This window comes from Schistocerca serialis, chromosome 8 (assembly GCF_023864345.2).
Source record: "Schistocerca serialis cubense isolate TAMUIC-IGC-003099 chromosome 8, iqSchSeri2.2, whole genome shotgun sequence".
Classification (NCBI taxonomy): Eukaryota; Metazoa; Arthropoda; class Insecta; order Orthoptera; family Acrididae; genus Schistocerca; species Schistocerca serialis.
In genome coordinates this window covers 631,963,879-631,982,614 of record NC_064645.1, presented here as the reverse complement: position 1 = coordinate 631,982,614, position 18,736 = coordinate 631,963,879, and the positions used below count along the sequence as shown (strand labels likewise).

Genomic DNA, 18,736 nt, shown 5'->3' with positions numbered 1-18,736 from the left:
CTTTTCAATCAAGTAGCTCCTCAGTTTGCCTCACCAGGGCTGAGTGTATCCAAGTGCCCAGCCCGACTTCGGTGATCCGACGGGAACCGTTGTTGCCACTGCGGCAATGCCGTTGGCACCTTATGTATAAGGGGCAGTCAAATGAAAACGATACAGATGGGAAAAAATAAGTAAACTGTTTCTTATTTCAAAAATAATCCCTATTACCGTTAACGCGTTTATCCCAACGTAAGGCAAAACGGTCAAGGCTTTCCTGGAAAACATGTTTGCGGTTGTCTACGGAACCATGACTATATCCAGGAGTGGACCTCGTTGTCTGAAGAAATCGACGGACACGATGTCTTTCCTCATGGCTGTAACAATAAGTAAATCGCAAAGGAAGTGATGACTGTATGGAAGATGTGAAAGGGATTCCCAGAGAATCTTCTGCAGCGTAGTCGAAGCAACATGGCATCACTGGGCAACCATTACCCTGCAATAGAATACTGCCGTCCGTCACCATTGCTGGGCGTTTGAAGTTGATGACGCGCTTCAGGTTTTGCAAAGGGTCCACGTACCGCTGTGGATTAATTGTCGCGCCGTGTTCCAGAAAGTCGATGAGCAGCGGGCCCATAAAGTCAAAGAAGAAGGTCATCATGACTCCTGGAGCTGGCGTGTCAGTGGTTTAGACTACACTGCAGAAGTTGTGCTGAGAAGCCCTTACATATCCTGCATACATTCCAGATCTCTCCCCATGCAGTTTACATATTTTTGGAGCCCTGAAGAAATACATTCGTGACCGTCGACCTGCATCGGCTGACGGTACAGTCATGGTTCCTTAAACAACAGCAAACATTTCTCCATGAAGACATGGGGCGTCCTGTCTCACAGTGGGTTTACTACATATACTGCAATAGTGATTACTTTTGACATGATAAACAGTTGACTTGCCTTTTTTTGCATCTGTCTTGTTTCCATTTGACTGTCCTTTACACAAACAAAAGTAAATGGTTAATAGGTGGATGCTAAAACCAAGTAAATAAATAAAATAAAAATATATGGATAAATGGACAAGAGAAAGAGTTATGACCTCTACAAATGCTATTCAAAAATGGTTCAAATGGCTCTGAGCACTATGGGACTTAACTTCTCAGGTCATCAGTCCCCTAGAACTTAGAACTACTTAAACCAAACTAACCTAAGGACATAACACACATCCATGCCCGAGGCAGGATTCGAACCTGCGCCGTAGCGGTCGCGCGGTTCCATACTGTAGCGCCTAGAACCGCTCGTCCACCCAGGCCGGCAAATGCTATTCATTACGACCATAGCTCTGGAACGTCGAAATTGATGTATACAAAGATCATAATATAAAAAACAGTTAGCAAACTGTTTGCCGATGAGCTCGGAATCACACTCGATGAAGCATACAAAAAATTCTTAAGTCTTCGAACCTATGCCAAATGCGAGGCAAAAATGTTGCCTGGAAAGCGTGGAAGCGGATGTGGCTGTTCATTCACATGGTTTGCATTTAATGCCATGAGTTTCATATTATCTCGAGACGTACTTTAAGCAGGAAGTGATAGTGTAAACAGTGGTGTGTATTCTGGTGAACAAAAATAAAAACTGTATTCTTAATTACAAACCTTTCAGGTCTTCTACCACACCTTCGCATACTTCTCGTACCATGAGGCTTATCGATGAACGTTAAAGAGCAGTTACATTAAATTTCCATACGAATTGAACAAATTGCTTTTACAAGATATTCGAAATCGTGTTCCAACATTCTCCCAAAATTCTGAAACATGTTTTGCAGTCAACGTCAGTTCACTAGTTAAATTTTCAGAAGCGTTGCTCTTTCTGACTTGATACCTGGTGTGCTGTTTAAACACCCACTTCCCCTAGTTCGCGTTTGTCATTTTGTGGCAACAGCGCGGTCTCTTGGAAATGCACTGCCGCGAACATTGTCGGCCAACAGCGGCCAGAAATGATGCAGATGCGGCCGCAATCGTGTGGCCACAATATTGCCATACCGCATTGTCGGGAGATATTGTCGACAATAGGCAATCTTTGGCCGCTGTAAACGTACAGTGTCCGGTATCAGTATCAGCAAAGCTACAACTTCAAGATTCAACATGGACTTTTAAGAGACTGTAACCTGCTGGAGAAATCACTGGATTGAACGCTCGGGGAGAGCTGTACAAACCCAAGGACTGTCTATAAGGAGATAGAGCCACATCGATTGTATAACCAGCAGTTGTGTTTTTGTACTCTTCTTTACTGAATTCTCTTAAACAGTCTACACCTGATAGCAGCGGGAACTAATTTGGCTATGTGATTAGCTCCAGCCACGGTTTAGTTAAAGCATTGCTGCCGGACAGTGGAAGCTTGCTACTAATAAAATTACGTTTCTGACGATGAGAAGGAGCAATCAGTAACAAGACAGACGGAAATGATAGCGGAACGTGCCAGAAAAATGTTGAAGCTGAACAAGTCGATAGGGATGTAAATTATGGGCGGTTCGATACGCGATGCTGAGATAAATGAAATGAAATTCAGACTAAGGAAAATGCAGTAAAGTTCACACAATATGCCTTGCCGATGTTGATAAGTGTGTTATTTCTTGGAACAATTGACGTCATAGAAACAACGGTCAGGTTAGTTGTTTCAGCACCATGAAAACTGTATGAAGACCCCTTGCCAAAACAGCATATATTATTTTCAACAGATTTATGGGAAAACTTACGTCGTGAACATTCTGCAGTATTGGTTCTCATGTATCAATTTTGCAGCCACAAACCACCGTTAGTTAAATTCAGCGTAAAATTCATGTATCCCAACGTACTTCTACGCCAACAAAATAAAAAAAAGAACTTTATGATCACCATGAAATTACTGCCTTACGAACTGCAGCCGGTCCATCTGACGCTACACAGACTATCTCATCGTTGTAATGGATGGTAGGCAAGTTGACTTTGTCCGATTATCGAGCATGACGCTCTTGCACGAAAGCCCACCAGTCTGAATGACTACGATACATTACCATTTAGTCTGTTCCTTGACACCAATTCTGACTCGCGTCCTCCACGTGACAGAAAAACTGTCCTACCTATTAAATTTGTTATTAAATTGTTCGCGCTCTCCACGTGAGAGAAAAATTGTTCTCCCTATGAAATTTGTTATTGAACTGTGTAATATTTTCACGAAACTACGAGACCAAAAATTAAAGCGGCCAGTGGTTTATACAGCCTGACGAGAAATTAGCCGCAACACTGACGTAAGAGAAGTCAAAACTACTTTGTAGACTGCAGTGGTTTATTTCATATTTGTCGTGTTGTGGAAGAATGAAAACCCACAACGAACTGACACTCGTTACCCCATAAGGTGGTGCATAATCAGTTATGTTCAATTTCGTCGTCGTTAGTAAAATGCACGTTTTGTGGTGATAAAGATGTGTCGATATTAATAGTTAAAGAAGCTAAACATGCTGGCTGAAAATTCAGAAGGGTTTTAATTCATTATTTCAGCCTCTGTCCGTATCGAAGAATTCTGAAGAAGTTCGTTACGGTTTTCCAGATCGCAATGACATCATTTTCGTCTCTTTGATCAAGACTGCCCTTAATTTTGTGCCCGACATAGCTACACCTATGAAAAAAAAAAAAAAATCGTTACCGTCATCAAGCATTTCCTTAAAGTTCTTAGTACTAAACTTGGACATCACGTACACCAGTTTTACATCTTCAACAGTAAATGGCATTTTTGTAGCAGCCATTGCCAGTAACTGGTTCGGTAGCGCCACCTTACTGTAAGAGGCAGAGCGATGTAGCCGAACAGCCGATGCTATCCGCCTCTCATCGCCGGCCGCAGACACTGCCAAGTTGCCGCTCTCGATACTTTCCATTGGGCTAGTAGGCTGCGTCAGCTGCCGGCGGCGCCAGCCACATAATAAAGAACTGGAACTATCGTGGCGCGTTTGGTGTGGACGGCCAACTGGGGTCCACCAACTGTCGGTACATCGAAAGAAGCGATATGTTCGGTCGCTTTGTACTTGGACAGCATTTGAGGCGCTCTTCGTGCGCACTGTTGGAGGGTCAAATCACCAATAGCCCAGGGCATCTGCATTGTACGCGGACAGTGTTGATACAGTTGTAGTATCATGTACGTAATAAATAGGTTACTTTTGTAGTCGGAATCGCTGATATGGATACCTTCGAAAAGATAATGCGCGAAATTTTTAAAATCGCTGTCCACTCTCTGCTCTCTCTCAGCTATACCGTAAACTATGAAAGGAATTATCTGCTATTGTTCAAATACTACTGTCTAGCACTTAGATTGATACTGACGCTGATCCATGTATGTATACTGCCCCCGTATCGTGATGTATCTGGAAATAATTTAATAAATAATCTTGTGAAGTTAAAGTACGCGCATCTTCAGAGTTATTATTGGATTCAATCCTCTCAGTAATACGTGCGTTAATGGTTTTTTTTCAGATTATATTGTCAATTATATGGCTTAAAAAAGATGCAGTATATAGATCGAGGTCCAGTTCACAGATTATCTGGTGGCTCAGTCATGATTCACGTGGTCAGTATCTTTTTCCATTTGTTTATATTTTATGTTCATTCAAGAAATTAATTAGAAATACGGAATTATAGAGTTGTCAAAATGAATACGGAGTGAAACTGCGGACAAACTGAACGACTTATAGAAGTTTACAGTGAAAAGCGGAACTTTTGTAACGTTGTTCTTATTTTGTGTATATGTGTGAGAACTGGTGTCCTATACTTTCGTGTATATTTTGTAACGTGAACCTGAACAATGCAAGTGGTGAGCTTATGTAAACTCTATCTGATGAAATAAGTAGCCAAATCCAACTGAAACTGTATAACTGTTTTGTAATTAACTTTTTCCAAAAATAATTAGAAATGTGAAACTGTGCACTAAATAAGCTATACTGTGAAATTCTGTATTATGCAGTGCTGTTAACAGTACCACAATGCGTGACGTCGCAGTACTTTTCTCACAGTTCCAAAAAACATAACAAACAGAATAAAAATTCTACATAAAATTACAAATCGACGGAAAAATTCCAAAATTATACACACGTGCACATATAGAACAGCACTGTAAGAATAAGACCGTCTGACAAAGTAAGTGAGATCTGAACTAAACTTTACTGAACTCAACTTGATAATTTTGAAATGCAATGCTTCACTGTGAATGATTTTACTGTGTCCTGACTATAATCTTAAACTGGCCCTAACAAATTTTGTGACTTATCTTGTCATAAAGGAAACTCAATATTTCTCGAAAGTGGTGAATATAAAAACACAGCGCCGCAACAAATCTTTTAAAGAAAAACCTTGCCAAGTACAATCAAACTAATTGACCTGAATCAATAAAAAAAATAATGCTAAAAACTGACTTTCTCAAACTCACCATAAATTATGCACGGGCACGCAATGCAGCGACATTACCTGAAATCTTCATACTTTTCAAGTCAATCTTTACAAATTGTTATTTTCAAAAAGCAACGTCCTCTGCGTATGCAACTCTATGTGTAGCTAATTATTTCCAGACGGCTGACCAGCGTAACGAACACCCGACCCGATTCTCTCACTTATTTCTACATTGAATGCTACCCTGACAACGACAATACTACTGACAACCAAAGATTACGGTGCTTGTACTTAGAACCTCTGTGGCGTACAATATCGACTATCGAAGGCTTCTGTTTGAAAAAATCCAGCGTAAGGATATTAAGTATAACACATCGAATAAAAGAAGAGCTCACATCACCTTGTAACCTGAAGGCAGTCGTAAAAAAAGCAAAATCCTGGCAGTGGATCGAAAGCGATCTGATATGTAGAATGGACGAAGTGAAGAAGAAGACGACCACTTCATTGTCATATTTGATCTCTGACTAAGTGATGTACATGCGTTCACACCAGACTGTGTATATTCTTTTGCCATCCTCTCTCCCCAACATAATTTTATTCCGAAACAGACCTGTCAGAACCGACGCGAGCCCCGGTCACCACTACTCCCTCCACAAAAAAGCAAGGTCGTTCTTTTATTGTTCCTCTTAATAAAAAATGCGGTGCTACTCCTAAGCGATCCATCACACGCAGCTTAGCTCCATTCGCATCAGCAACTCCAACCACCTCATTCACTTCCTCTTTAAATACATTTTTCGCGCAAGTATGTTTCATTTACACACATGTGTTAAAACGTGCCAATGATAACTTAATATGAGGCCACCAGTAACTTCACAGTCTTGTCAGTTATGTCGTGAATGGAGTGATCATTTTTGTATTCCTGTTAATGCAACCTATTGTATTCACATTTACTTACATATACATTTTTGTAACCAGCAAGAAAATAAAATTTAAATGTATGAATCCAATCCTCTGGCTCTGTTTCAAGACGAAACCCTTCTTTTACTTCGGACATATGTGACCTCATAATTGCTAAGTCAACCGATGTTCGAAGTTTACGAGTGAAATTCGATAAGAAATTTCGAACATTCCATTATTGCCCGCAATCATTTATCAGAGAAGATTGATTCCTCCATACCTTTCTGTCCGTTTTAATAGTCGATTCCGCATTGTCGACGGTTGTTCGTTTTATGTTTTAAATCATGGTGGAGAACAGTAAATGCGGCCATTCAATTCTGGTCGCTCACCAGCTCAAAACTAGCTGCGCATTCTCGAACATCTTGCGGCTCTCTGCGCGTTAGCGCAAGGTTGAAGTAGTGTTACTAGAAGTTACGATTTTCGGGGTAAGTCGCAATTTTTAGGCATGTTATGACCCGTCCCGCGTAAGTCTTATACTGGATGCCAAATATTCCCACTTTTGGGCCCCGCTAACATTTCGAAATATGAGTACTTCCTCCAAAAATGATCGAGTACCTGAAAGCTCAGAAATGAGCTTATGAACGCATGGAAATTAAAATACGGTGCTGCAGGACGTTGCGATCAGCTGATGTACTAAAGCAGAGTACCCAAAGTTATCCTCTGGGGGAACAATTTGAGAATCCTGTTGCTTTCTGGAACACCTTGTTTATTTTGGAGGTTAATAAAATTTTTAAAATGATAAAAATTTGTTTTATTCAGCGACTAGTTACGAATCATAACTAATAACACAGATATAATAATAGCATTTAAAAATTATTCTCTTCAAAATGTTGAAAGAACGCCATGTTGTTAATGGTTTTTCACGGAGCAGTTATTCAGTTCGCCCAGGGCACCAGTTTCCGCGGAAACACTGAACTAAAGGGACGTTAACAGCGCATGCCCGAACTTTGCGTTTCGAAAACACACATGGCCGCGAGCCTTCCACTGTTGTATTATTACCACCATGTCGCTGCTTTCCGAACAGCGTTCAACCTTTCACCCTTCTCGCACATTGCCTGCCTCCGAATTCTCTTGTCGCACGAAATAGTACTTTGTTGGATTGTGCTGAGGTGTGTAGGAAATCTTTTATTACCTTTTGATGAGCGGAACAGTATTTTTGATTACAGTGTACCAGTATACTTATTTTGTTCACAATGTATTAAATTAATAACTTATGTAACGACTGAAAATTTACGTTGATTTTGAGTGTGTGTGTGTGTGTGTGTGTGTGTGTGTGTGTGTGTGCGTGTGTGTGCGTGTGCGCGCGAGCGCGTTTGTCACGACTTTTAGGTTCTTGTCCCGCCGATATTTTAAAACTGCCAGCCCCTAAGTGCCGATTTTCTGCAAGCTGGACCTGGCAACACCAGGTCTTGTAAGAACAAGGGGGTGGGGGGGGGGGGGGTGGGGGCAGAGCTCGAAGAAAGAACTGCAGTACTGTAGAGACCCGCCATGTAATTTGGACAGACAACGATGCATTCATTATCTGTGTTCCCGCAAACACAGTCCGTCATGCTGAACAATGGACAGCATACGTGCAAGAGAACAAGAATCACATTAACAAAGCATCAAGAACGAAACCGTTAACGCTAATATCTATTTGCATTTTCTCCCATTTTTACTATCAAATTTGTCCTAAGCACTGGCAAGTTGTCAGTGTTCCTTAGGCATTAGTTACCGTCCCAAGGAAAGAAACTGATTATGGTAGATTATTATTAGTCCATTCTCCACTCCGGCTGAGTACCCGAGTAGCTCTCTGACGCAAACAACACAGTGGCCTAGCTATACAATGACTGCGTTCACGTGTACCACAACTAAAAGAAACTACTGGACGATGTCATCTCCACTCGACTTGCTAAACTGTCTATATAGCTACTGTAACCGATTATTTTGTATGTATGCCCAGTGGCTGTCGCGGCAGGGATCAGTTTCTATAAAATGAATCTGGGGTTTGGGTCTGCGTCCTGCTGCAAAATTATAGACCAACTTCTCGGGCACGATACCAATCGTCCGTCATCAGGATGTGGAATACTATTGGGCAGCTCACATGTACGTGCAGGCAACCTAGGCTGCAGCTTAGGGATCCACACTACAAATCTAAAACAAAACGTATCTGTGTTTTAATATCAAAGATGAATATGGATAACACCAAATACCTTCTAGTGATGAGAGAGAACAGTGACAGACCTTCAGATGCAGATGGTAAAATCTTTCACAGGGTAAATGAATTCCAATATCTTGGCCCAGTCCTTAGCAAAAGGCGTGAGGCAGATTAGACATTAACGGCGAGAATTTAAGCAGGAAACAGGTAAGGTTTGCATTGGGGAAGCTGTTCAGTTTCCAGATTCTATTGAGATTCGCGTAGACTAGGATCTACAGAGCTGTAATCCTACCCGTGGTCCTATATGGAGCAAAGACTTTGCTTCTGACACACTAGGTAAGGGCACGTGGCGCATCTAGAAGGCCAGAACACCAGGCAGGTGGTGGAATAAAATATCAGAGGTAACAGACCAAGGGGAAGGCCACAGCTGGAATGGATTGGAGATATCAGGATATGGGGACGATGGGACTGACTGGAGAAGAATACATAGACCGAAGACGATGGAAGGGGCCAAATGACGATTGTAGTTTGTGTGACCAACTTAATAAGTAAGCATTATAGATTTCGGGACAAAAAAATGGTTCAAATGGCTCTGAGCACTATGGGACTCAACTGCTGTGGTCATCAGTCTCCTAGAACTTAGAACTACTTAAACCTAACTAACTTAAGGACATCACACACACCCATGCCCGAGGCATGATTCGAACCTGCGACCGTAGCAGTAGCGCGGCTCCGGACTGGAGCACCTAGAACCGCACGGCCACCGCGGCCGGCGTCGGGACAAACAGCCCTATCTTCAGATCCATCTTGTAAGATACATTAATCGCTGTTAGGTATAACTTCCTCGGGATCACAGCATGCTGTCATGACCGATCAACAATACTTGCAACAAAACAGTGTCCACAACACAACACAAAATTTATCATTTCTTTTCAAATACGTTTACTCGGTAACAAGATATTTTTGGTAATGTGCAAGATGTCTTAAGACCCATAGCGTCTGACAAGATAACACACTGAGGTCATAGACATTCTTAAAAAATGTAAATTTACTTTTATGAGAAATATTTTTGTTGTTTTAATGATTATACTACCAGCAACTGGAATAACTCCAAAAAATTATCAGCACAGCATTATAAGAGCTGTACCGATCACCGTAAGGCAATAACTACAATGTAGCAACAAAGTAAACCTATCTCTGTAGTAAGATCGTTTTAAGACGACGGTTTTTATATTTTTCGGTACAATTTACTATTATGGACCGCCACAAATACAGGCCAATCGCCATTAAATGAAAGAAGAATTCATAATCGGAACTGCGAAGATAAACTTTTCAATTTTTAATCTAATAAGTTCATTATAATTGTATATTGTACAGCAAAATTTTATAAAAATGAGTAATAACTACAAATGCAGTGTTATAAACTTTTATTTCAAAAATTACTCCAAAGTGTTTTTTCGGGTTAATTATAACAAAACTTTCCCAAATAGGGCCTGCAGGACAGGTTTAGCGTAAGGGTCTATAGTTTGGAAATATGGCCCTGCTACTGAGGCAGCGCAGTTTTCCCTCTCTCTTCCACTTGATCAAAAGAAGCGTATATAAATGCCGTAATATGATTTAATGTCGGGAGTAGAGAGGAAGAAACTGATTCTCTCTATTAATTGTGATTTACGATAAAATTTTAACGGCCCACATTACCGAATAAGAAATGAGCTGCTTTTGTAGCGCTGGCGCTGCGGTCACAGGCTGTCCAGTGACACCCAGCTATGTAAACAAACACTTGCGCAGATTGAGCACAACGCACTGACCCCTTCCCCTTCGACGCGCCACCGGTGTGCCAACCCTTAGGCACTTCGTTCCTGGCTCAGTCAAGAGGGGAAATCCTTACTTGAGAACTAGCAGGCACAATGCTTTGTGCAGTGGAAGTACCAACACAGTTGCAACCGACAACGTTTACATTGAAAAACGGTACAGTGTCCCTGTTAAAACGTTTTTTGCCATAACAATAATCCCATCCTGGGGACATACAAGTCACTAAGTGTATTTTGCTGCACTGATTTCCTAGAGATAGCGTTCTGGGGTAACTCTTCACTTCCGCAAAAACCATTAATTGTACAAAAGAGAGTTATTACAGCTTATGCAGAGGTCACACACGTTCTCTTGCAGGCATCTGTTTAAAAAATTTGTAATATTGGTTCAAATGGCTCTGAGAACTTCTGAGGTCATCAGTCCCCTAGAACTTAGAACTACTTAAACCCAACTAACCTAAGGACATCACACACATCCATGCCCGAGGCAGGATTCGAACCTGCGACCGTAACGGCTGCTCGGTTCCAGACTGGAGCGCCTAGAACCGCTCGGCCACTCCGGGCCGGCATTTGTAATATTAACCACAGCATTGCTGTACATTTATTCACTTACGAAATTTTTGGCAACAGTCCATTGCAAATGAGAGGAATAGAGATATTCACTAAAATGATCTACACTTTCCTCTACTAAAAAAATAACGAGGCATATAGAGGTGTGAAATACACAGCTATAAAACTCTTTAACAGTCTGCCTGTGGAAACACGATACAGCAGAAGCAATTTAAAATATAGATTAAATTTCTTTCTCCTTAACAACCCCTAAACCATTGAGTGAATCTTGAAAAGAAATAAGTCGATTACCAACAAGTAAGTAGCCCGTATGTAGCAGCATAAACAAATGTATATTGGTATATAATATTCTTTCTAACTCTTGTCTGAAATCTTTTGTTCAACTGACACTTAACGCTTAGCGTGAAAATGAACTACGGAACATGGAGCTGCATAACTACTTCTTATAATTTTCGCGTATACAGCCGGATTCCGTCGACATTCTGCCACGATACATCGGCGCAGAGACGTCCGGCATCATGAGGTGAGTAGACGAATAATGAAGAGCCATGGTGCATTCACGATATTTATGCCGAATTTCGTGAATGCGAAATGTGCTGGTGTCTTTTGGCGTATTTATCTGGTGATTACACGCGCGGTACAGCTTGTGTGTCCTGCCATCGGTGGTGGAAGTGAGAGATCATGTAAACACTGGGTATCGAATGACCCGTCGATTCCGTTGTGACTGGACAGTTTTAATTATGATGTCGTTGTTGTGGTCTTCAGCCCAGAGACTGGTTTGATGCAGCTCTCCATGCTACTCTATCCTGTGCAAGCTTCTTCATCTCCCAGTATCTACTGCAACCTACATCCTTCTGAATCTGCTTAGTGTATTCATCTCTTGGTCTCCCTCTACGATTTTTACCCTCCACGCTGCCCTCCAGTGCTAAATTTGTGATCCCTTGATGCCTCAGAACATGTTCTACAAGCCAGTCCCTTCTTCTTGTCAAGTTGTGCCACAAACTCCTCTTCTCCCCAATTCTATTCAATACCTCATCATTAGTTATGTGATCTACCCATCTAATCTTCAGCATTCTTCTGTAGCACCACATTTCGAAAGCTACTATTCTCCTCTTGTCCGAACTGTTTATCGTCCATGTTTCACTTCCATACATGGCTACGCTCCATACAAATACTTTCAGAAACGACTTCCTGACACTTAAATCTATTCTCGATGTTAACAAATTTCTCTTCTTCAGAAACGCTTTCCTTACCATTGCCAGTCTACATTTTATATCCTCTCTACTTCGACCATCATCAGTTATTTTGCTCCCTAAATAGCAAAACTCATCTACTACTTTATGTGTCTCATTTCCTAATCTAATTCCCTCAGCATCACCCGACTTGATTAGACTACATTCCATTATCCTCGTTTTGCTTTTGTTGATGTTCATCTTCAATCCTCCTTTCAAGACATTGTCCATTCCGTTCAACTGCTCTTCCAGGTCCTTTGCTGTCTCTAATTTTAATTATAGGATGCCAATTTTAATTTTATAAATCGTGACAAGGGTTTTCAACTAGATAAAAATTGGAATCCTATCGTTAAAATATCGAGTCACAACGGAATCGACGGGGTCCTTCGATAACCAATGATTAGATGATGTCACTTCAACCACCAAGGGCAGCATACACAACTCTCTGGGTCGAAATATCGTGGTAAAATGTCGGCCGGGCGCATACACGTGAATTGTTTGAAGAAGAAATACGCGGGGAAAATTTCAGAAGCTACATAACTAGTATTCGTGCAATCCAAGTTAACAATCGGCGCGCATTGATGATGGCAGAATCATCAACGGTCGGAACAGTCGTGTTCGCTAGTTGTCAAATGGCAAGTAACCGGAACAGAACTATAATCTCGTTTTTCAATGCAGTCAGGAATGCATCTTCCGTTGCTAGCTGTCAGCCCTGGTCGCGCTAAAGTTGGCAGCGGAGCTGGTTACTCACCGAGGATGGCGGCGGCGGCGGCGACGGCGGCGGCTGCAGCGACGAGCGCGTGCGCGGCCCTAGCCAGCGGCTGCGGGTTCTGGAGCTGCCGTCGCGGGAGCATGGCGGGACGCTACTGCAGGCGGCGCGGCCGGGGTGCCCCGCGCAGGACTGGCAACCGTCGCGCCCACTTTCCCCCGCTCCTCCTCGATACGCCTGCCACGCGCCACGGTGGGGCGAATGTCGCACGGCGGCGAAATGCGAATTTCGGAAAAGTGGGTGCATAAGTTTCCGCTGACTGCCATAGAAGGGTGGGGAGGGGGATTGTCGCATCTCCTCTGGCCAAGCCAATCACCAAATCACAGCATTATTGAGTCTTTGAGACCTACTTTGGAAAAAAGAGTGCGTGACCTCTATCCACCCCCCCCCCCCCATCATTACCTGAAGTTGCCACTATTTGGCAGGAAGAGTCGTATAAGCTTCTCTTGAAATCCATACAGGACCTAATGTATCCATTACGACTGGAAAATGTTTTGAATGCCTGAGGCTTTCCTACACCGTTTTTGGAATGGCAGTGTGTTGTGGTTTAGGCGTGACCATGTTTATGTCCACCCCGTGTACATTAGTTTTCAAATCAGTACGCCACTACATGCGCGGTGAAAATGAACAGACTCACACATCTACATCTACATCTACATCCATACTCCGCAAGCCACCTGACGGTGTGTGGCGGAGGGTACCTTGAGTACCTCTATCGGTCCTCCCTTCTATTCCAGTCTCGTATTGTTCGTGGAAAGAAGGATTGTCGGTATGCCTCTGTGTGGGCTCTAATCTCTCTGATTTTATCCTCATGGTCTCTTCGCGAGACATACGTAGGAAGGAGCAATATACTGCTTGACTCGTCGGTGAAGGTATGTTCTCGAAACTTCAACAAAAGCCCGTACCGAGCTACTGAACATCTCTCCTGCAGGGTCTTCCACTGGAGTTTATCCATCATCTCCGTAACGCTTTCGCGATTACTAAATGATCCTGTAACGAAGCGCGCTGCTCTCCATTGGATCTTCTCTATCTCTTCTATCAACCCTATCTGGTACGGATCCCACACTGCTGAGCAGTATTCAAGCAGTGGGCGAACAAGCGTACTGTAACCTATTTCCTTTGTTTTCGGATTGCATTTTCTTCGGATTCTTCCAATGAATCTCAGTCTGGCATCTGCTTTACCGACGATCAACTTTATATGATCATTCCATTTTAAATCACTCCTAATGCGTACTCCCAGATAATTTATGGCGTTAACTGCTTCCAGTTGCTGACCTGCTATATTGTAGCTAAATGATAAGGGATATTTCTTTCTATGTATTCGCAGCACATTGCACTTGTCTACATCTAGATTCAATTGCCATTCCTGCACCATGCGTGAATTCGCTGCACATCCTCCTGCATTTCAGTACAATTTTCCATTGTTATAACCTCTCGATATACCACAGCATCATCTGCAAAAAGCCTCAGTGAACTTCCGATGTCATCCACAAGGTCATTTATGTATATTATGAATAGCAACGGTCCTACGACACTCCCCTGCGGCACACCCGAAATCACTCTTACTTCGGAAGACTTCTCTCCATTGAGAATGACCTGCCGCGTTCTGTTATCTAGGAACTCTTCAATCCAATTACACAGTTGGTCTGATAGTCCATATGCTCTTACTTTGTCCATTAAACGACTGTGGGGAACTGTATCGAACGCCTTGCTGAAGTCAAGAAACACGGCATCTACCTGTGAACCCGTGTCTATGGCCCTCTGAGTCTCGTGGACGAATAGCGCGAGCTGGGTGTCACACGATCGTCTTTTTCGAAACCCATGCTGATTCTACAGAGTAGATTTCTGGTCTCCAGAAAAGTCATTATACTCGAACATAATACGTGTTCCAAAATTCTACAACTGATCGACGTTAGAGATATAGGTCTATAGTTCTGCACATCTGTTCGACGTCCCTTCTTGAAAACGGGGATGACCTGTGCCCTTTTCCAATCCTTTGGAACGCTACGCTCTTCTAGAGACCTATGGTACACCGCTGCAAGAAGGCGGCAAGTTCCTTCGCGTACTCTGTGTAAAATGGAACTGGTATCCCATCACGTCCGGCGGCCTTTCCTCTTTTGAGCGATTTTAATTGTTTCTCTATCCCTCTGTCGTCTATTTCGATATCTACCATTTTGTCATCTGTGCGACAATCTAGAGAAGGAACGACGACCGATGAAATTCAAATCAATTTGATTTCTTCGGTCTTAGTGGCCGACACAGTATGAGAAATGCACTGTGATGGAGAGTTAAGCTTAGTCAAAGAAGGAGATTCTGCTATCTTGTGTATGAAAAATATCATAATAGGGATGTATTTTGGAAAGTATGGACTGAAATAGCAGGTTTATGGGAAAATAAAAGTAGGCAAAATCTTTATCGGGAAATTTATGCGTAAATTATATCCTCAAAAAATAACTTGTTCAGGTGAGGAGGATGGGATATCTTATGCTTATAGTGACTGTAGTGGATCTTTTTCGGGTTGTGGTAGGTGGACATTAGCAGTCTATAAATTATTATTACTGCTTACTGGCGTTTTTATGCCAGGAGGATGTTAATTCTGTTCATGACATGGTCTACATGCTCATAGTATCTTATTTTAAACTTTATGCTTGTCTTTCACACGTCTGCTGAAAGACAATCATCAAAGGTTAACTGAGTATGCCTGCACAACTCCAAATACAATCAGGTAAGCCGAGCGGTTCTAGGCGCTGCAGTCTGGAACCGCGCGACCGCAACGGTCGCAGGTCGAATCCTGCCTCGGGCTTGGATGTGTGTGATGTCCTTAGGTTAGTTAGGTTTAAGTAGTTCTAAGTTCTAGGGGACTGATGACCTCAGAAGTTAAGTCCCATAGCGCTCGTAGCCATTTGAACAGTTAGGTAAACAGATTTTGAGCTTTCCAAAGTCACTACGAATCATCTCTCTCCATCTCGCACATTTGTAAAATTTGTCTAGTAATTCTATAAACTGAGGGGACTTGTACAGTACTCGTCAGGTTCTTTTGGAGACAGATATAGCTCAAATGGTTCAAATGGCTCTGAGCACTATGGGACTTAACATCTGAGGTCATCAGTCCCCTAGAACTTACAACTACTTAAAGCTAACTAACCTAAGGGCATCACACACATCCACGCCCGAGGCAGGATTCGAACCTGCGACCGTTGCGGTCGTGCGGTTCCAGACTGCAGCGCGTAGAACCGCTCGGACACTGCGGCCGGCATATAGCTCATTCACGTGCATTCGGAATCTTTTTAATAGCAAAAGTCGTATTGTAGCATTTGTCACCAAGCACAACGGCGTTTTGGTATCCATCCTATCCCACCCTTGAAGATTTTAACCTAACCTAAAATCCGTGACCCCGCTAAAACCTGAGGAAGAAGATCGGACCCTCTGTGGCCAAGGTGTTGGTCAGATGTTATCGGGCGATCTCTGGCGACGGCGTCTGAGGAACATTGTCAGTGCCACTGTGAACACGGCCTGGATGTTCCTGCTGTTTACAGTCGTTCTCATCGAACACTGCGCCGAGTGTCAGCTTTGATTGCGCGAACCGTTCCATGTTCCGTAGATTACCATCGGGGATCAATCATACGGACTGGCTCCAAGGATTTTACCACCCCGTGCGTAATTTTCAAGCGTCCCCCTCCCCTGGTCACGTCAGGCTGAACTTGTATTGTTTTTTCAGACATGATCAACCTTTCCCACAATGTCATTCATTCACGACATCTTATTTTTACCTACCGCACTTACTCATGTGTCTTTTTGACGTGAATACTTCTTTAAGAGCAGAGCTAGGCTAGGTATGGGGCACCGGTCAGGGAAACCGTAGTGGTTGGTATTGGTACCACGAAAATGAATGTTAACACCCGTGTGGTTGAACACAAGAGGAATTGCCGCCTGGGACATACGAACAAATGGGCCGTAGCGGGACATGTTTACCAAGAGCGTGACCATGAAATAAAATGCAGTGAGACGAACGTCATATCGAAGATTTCGCACATGTGCGCATGTATATAGAGGCTACTGAGATTTATAAACGCAGTAATAATTTTAACAGAAAAGTGGAAAGTGTTAAACTAGACAAAATTTTGATGTCAACGTTGCGATTACATTCAATTGAGAGTATTGGCATTACCAGAGATAATCTGGCAGCCGACGCCACGTGTTGGACTGTGGTGCCCTCTACATCGCGCTTATATTCGGCTCACCCTCGTGTTGTGTTGCAGCTCGCCGCTTTACCTCTTGGTAAGTCTCCCGCAGTTGGAGCGGAAACGTTGAGAGAAAGTTTTACACATCGACCATGGCCTATTAGCCCGCAAGTTTTAAGTGATATGTGAAGCAATGAAGCGGTTACAATCTAATACATGTTGACTTATATCTCCAAAATTAAGTATGCAACCAAAATTGTCAGTCGCAGTGTCTTTAACTAAAATCCGTTCACTTTTTCTCGTTCCGTGAATAAAGGGGAGCATGCGATGCGAGGCCTGCAGCAACCAGCACAGCTAAGTGCCGCCATGTCGACGGAATTGTCGCCGCTCCTAGTGTACAGCGAGTGACTGACATATAAGTGCCTATTTCGGCGTCCGTAGTACATAAAGGGAAAACGGCTATGGTCGAATATCCAGATGACGTGCTTTCCGACAAGCCACGACTATGATTTATGCTCAAAACAAGCAATTTTGAAAGCACTTTCATTTATTGCAGCGAAAAGTAACAGTTATATGGTAAATAAAGTTGCTGGGACGCAAATAAAATGAAATCCGGTGAAGGTGGATAAAGAGTTCGTGCAGTGCAGTTTAGAGGACCGTGAGAAGAAGAAGAACGATGTAAATGGATGTTACTGGCAGATCCGAATGAGGGGGACACAACGTCTGGATTCAGAAGACTATGACATGTGACGAGCACTGCATATTTAACGTACTCTTTCTCTATTTATTAAAATGTGTTTTTCTCGGTGATAACCCTTTAGATATTTAGGGAATTGTTAGGCCATCATATGCTATATATTTGTTTTTATTCCTTTATTATGAAGTTTTTCAGTTCTGTGGAGGCTTTCAAGCTGACATGGGTACAATTCAAGTGTTGCGTAGGCGTGTCGCAGAAAGAGAGTTGCCAACACTACCAATCAGGATCTTCGCAATTTTGAAAGACACAACCAATGCGACCAACTCCAGAGATTCCTTTGTCATCTGTTTCACAATACTGTAGATGGTTTCCAGTAAGACATCAGATTTTACGAATGATTTGTATTTACAACTTACGCTAACGCTTCTTCATCTATATAAAACTCTTACTGTCAAACAATGGAAACTCCAGGTAGGAATATCAATAATGTAGGAAGACACGTTAAGTTGCAACTTAACGTAATCTTTTTTGCGGTGTTTTCCTACATTGTCGATCTTTCATTGTCTTGTTTAATTCGTCAGTTTGGAACCATATTAAAATTTAAAACTTTGCCGCTCCCAAAAACGTGCCACCCTGGGAAGTGGTACTGCTTGCACGCACCCAACCCCCCCCCCCCCCCCCAAAAAAAAAAATCCAGTAGTGGTGGGTGAACAGGCTCTTCCTAAGCTGACGCATGCAGCTGAGGCGTAGGTGTCTAGTAAAGAAGTGAGCGGCGCTTTGGGAGCTGCATCACTGACTGGGGTCTGTAGCAAAAGGCGACCAGAAACAATCGGAGCTAACATGGCCCTCTCGTCCACATCCTGGACACATGCAGCTGGCCAGCATACGTGATGACGGCTCACACACTCGCTCCAGCTTCGCATGAGTTACACTAAGTAATTAAAGCCGGTCGACCTATCTGCCGTAACGGTAATAAATTGCATGCACAAACCCTTCTCGTGAAC

At 42.8% G+C, this 18,736-nt stretch overlaps 1 protein-coding gene across 1 annotated transcript in view; it reads right to left on the bottom strand.

Annotated features, from left to right (window-relative positions):
• The window catches only part of LOC126416347 (phospholipase A1), a gene marked incomplete at its 5' end in the record, with an annotated part of 318,243 nt that extends 305,376 nt beyond the window's left edge, over nt 1-12,867 (bottom strand). The window contains one exon of the mRNA XM_050084026.1: nt 12,837-12,867. Within this exon, the coding sequence (XP_049939983.1) occupies nt 12,837-12,867 (31 nt within the window). The remainder of the gene's footprint in view (nt 1-12,836) is intronic.
• Between the last annotated feature and the right edge of the window lie 5,869 nt (nt 12,868-18,736).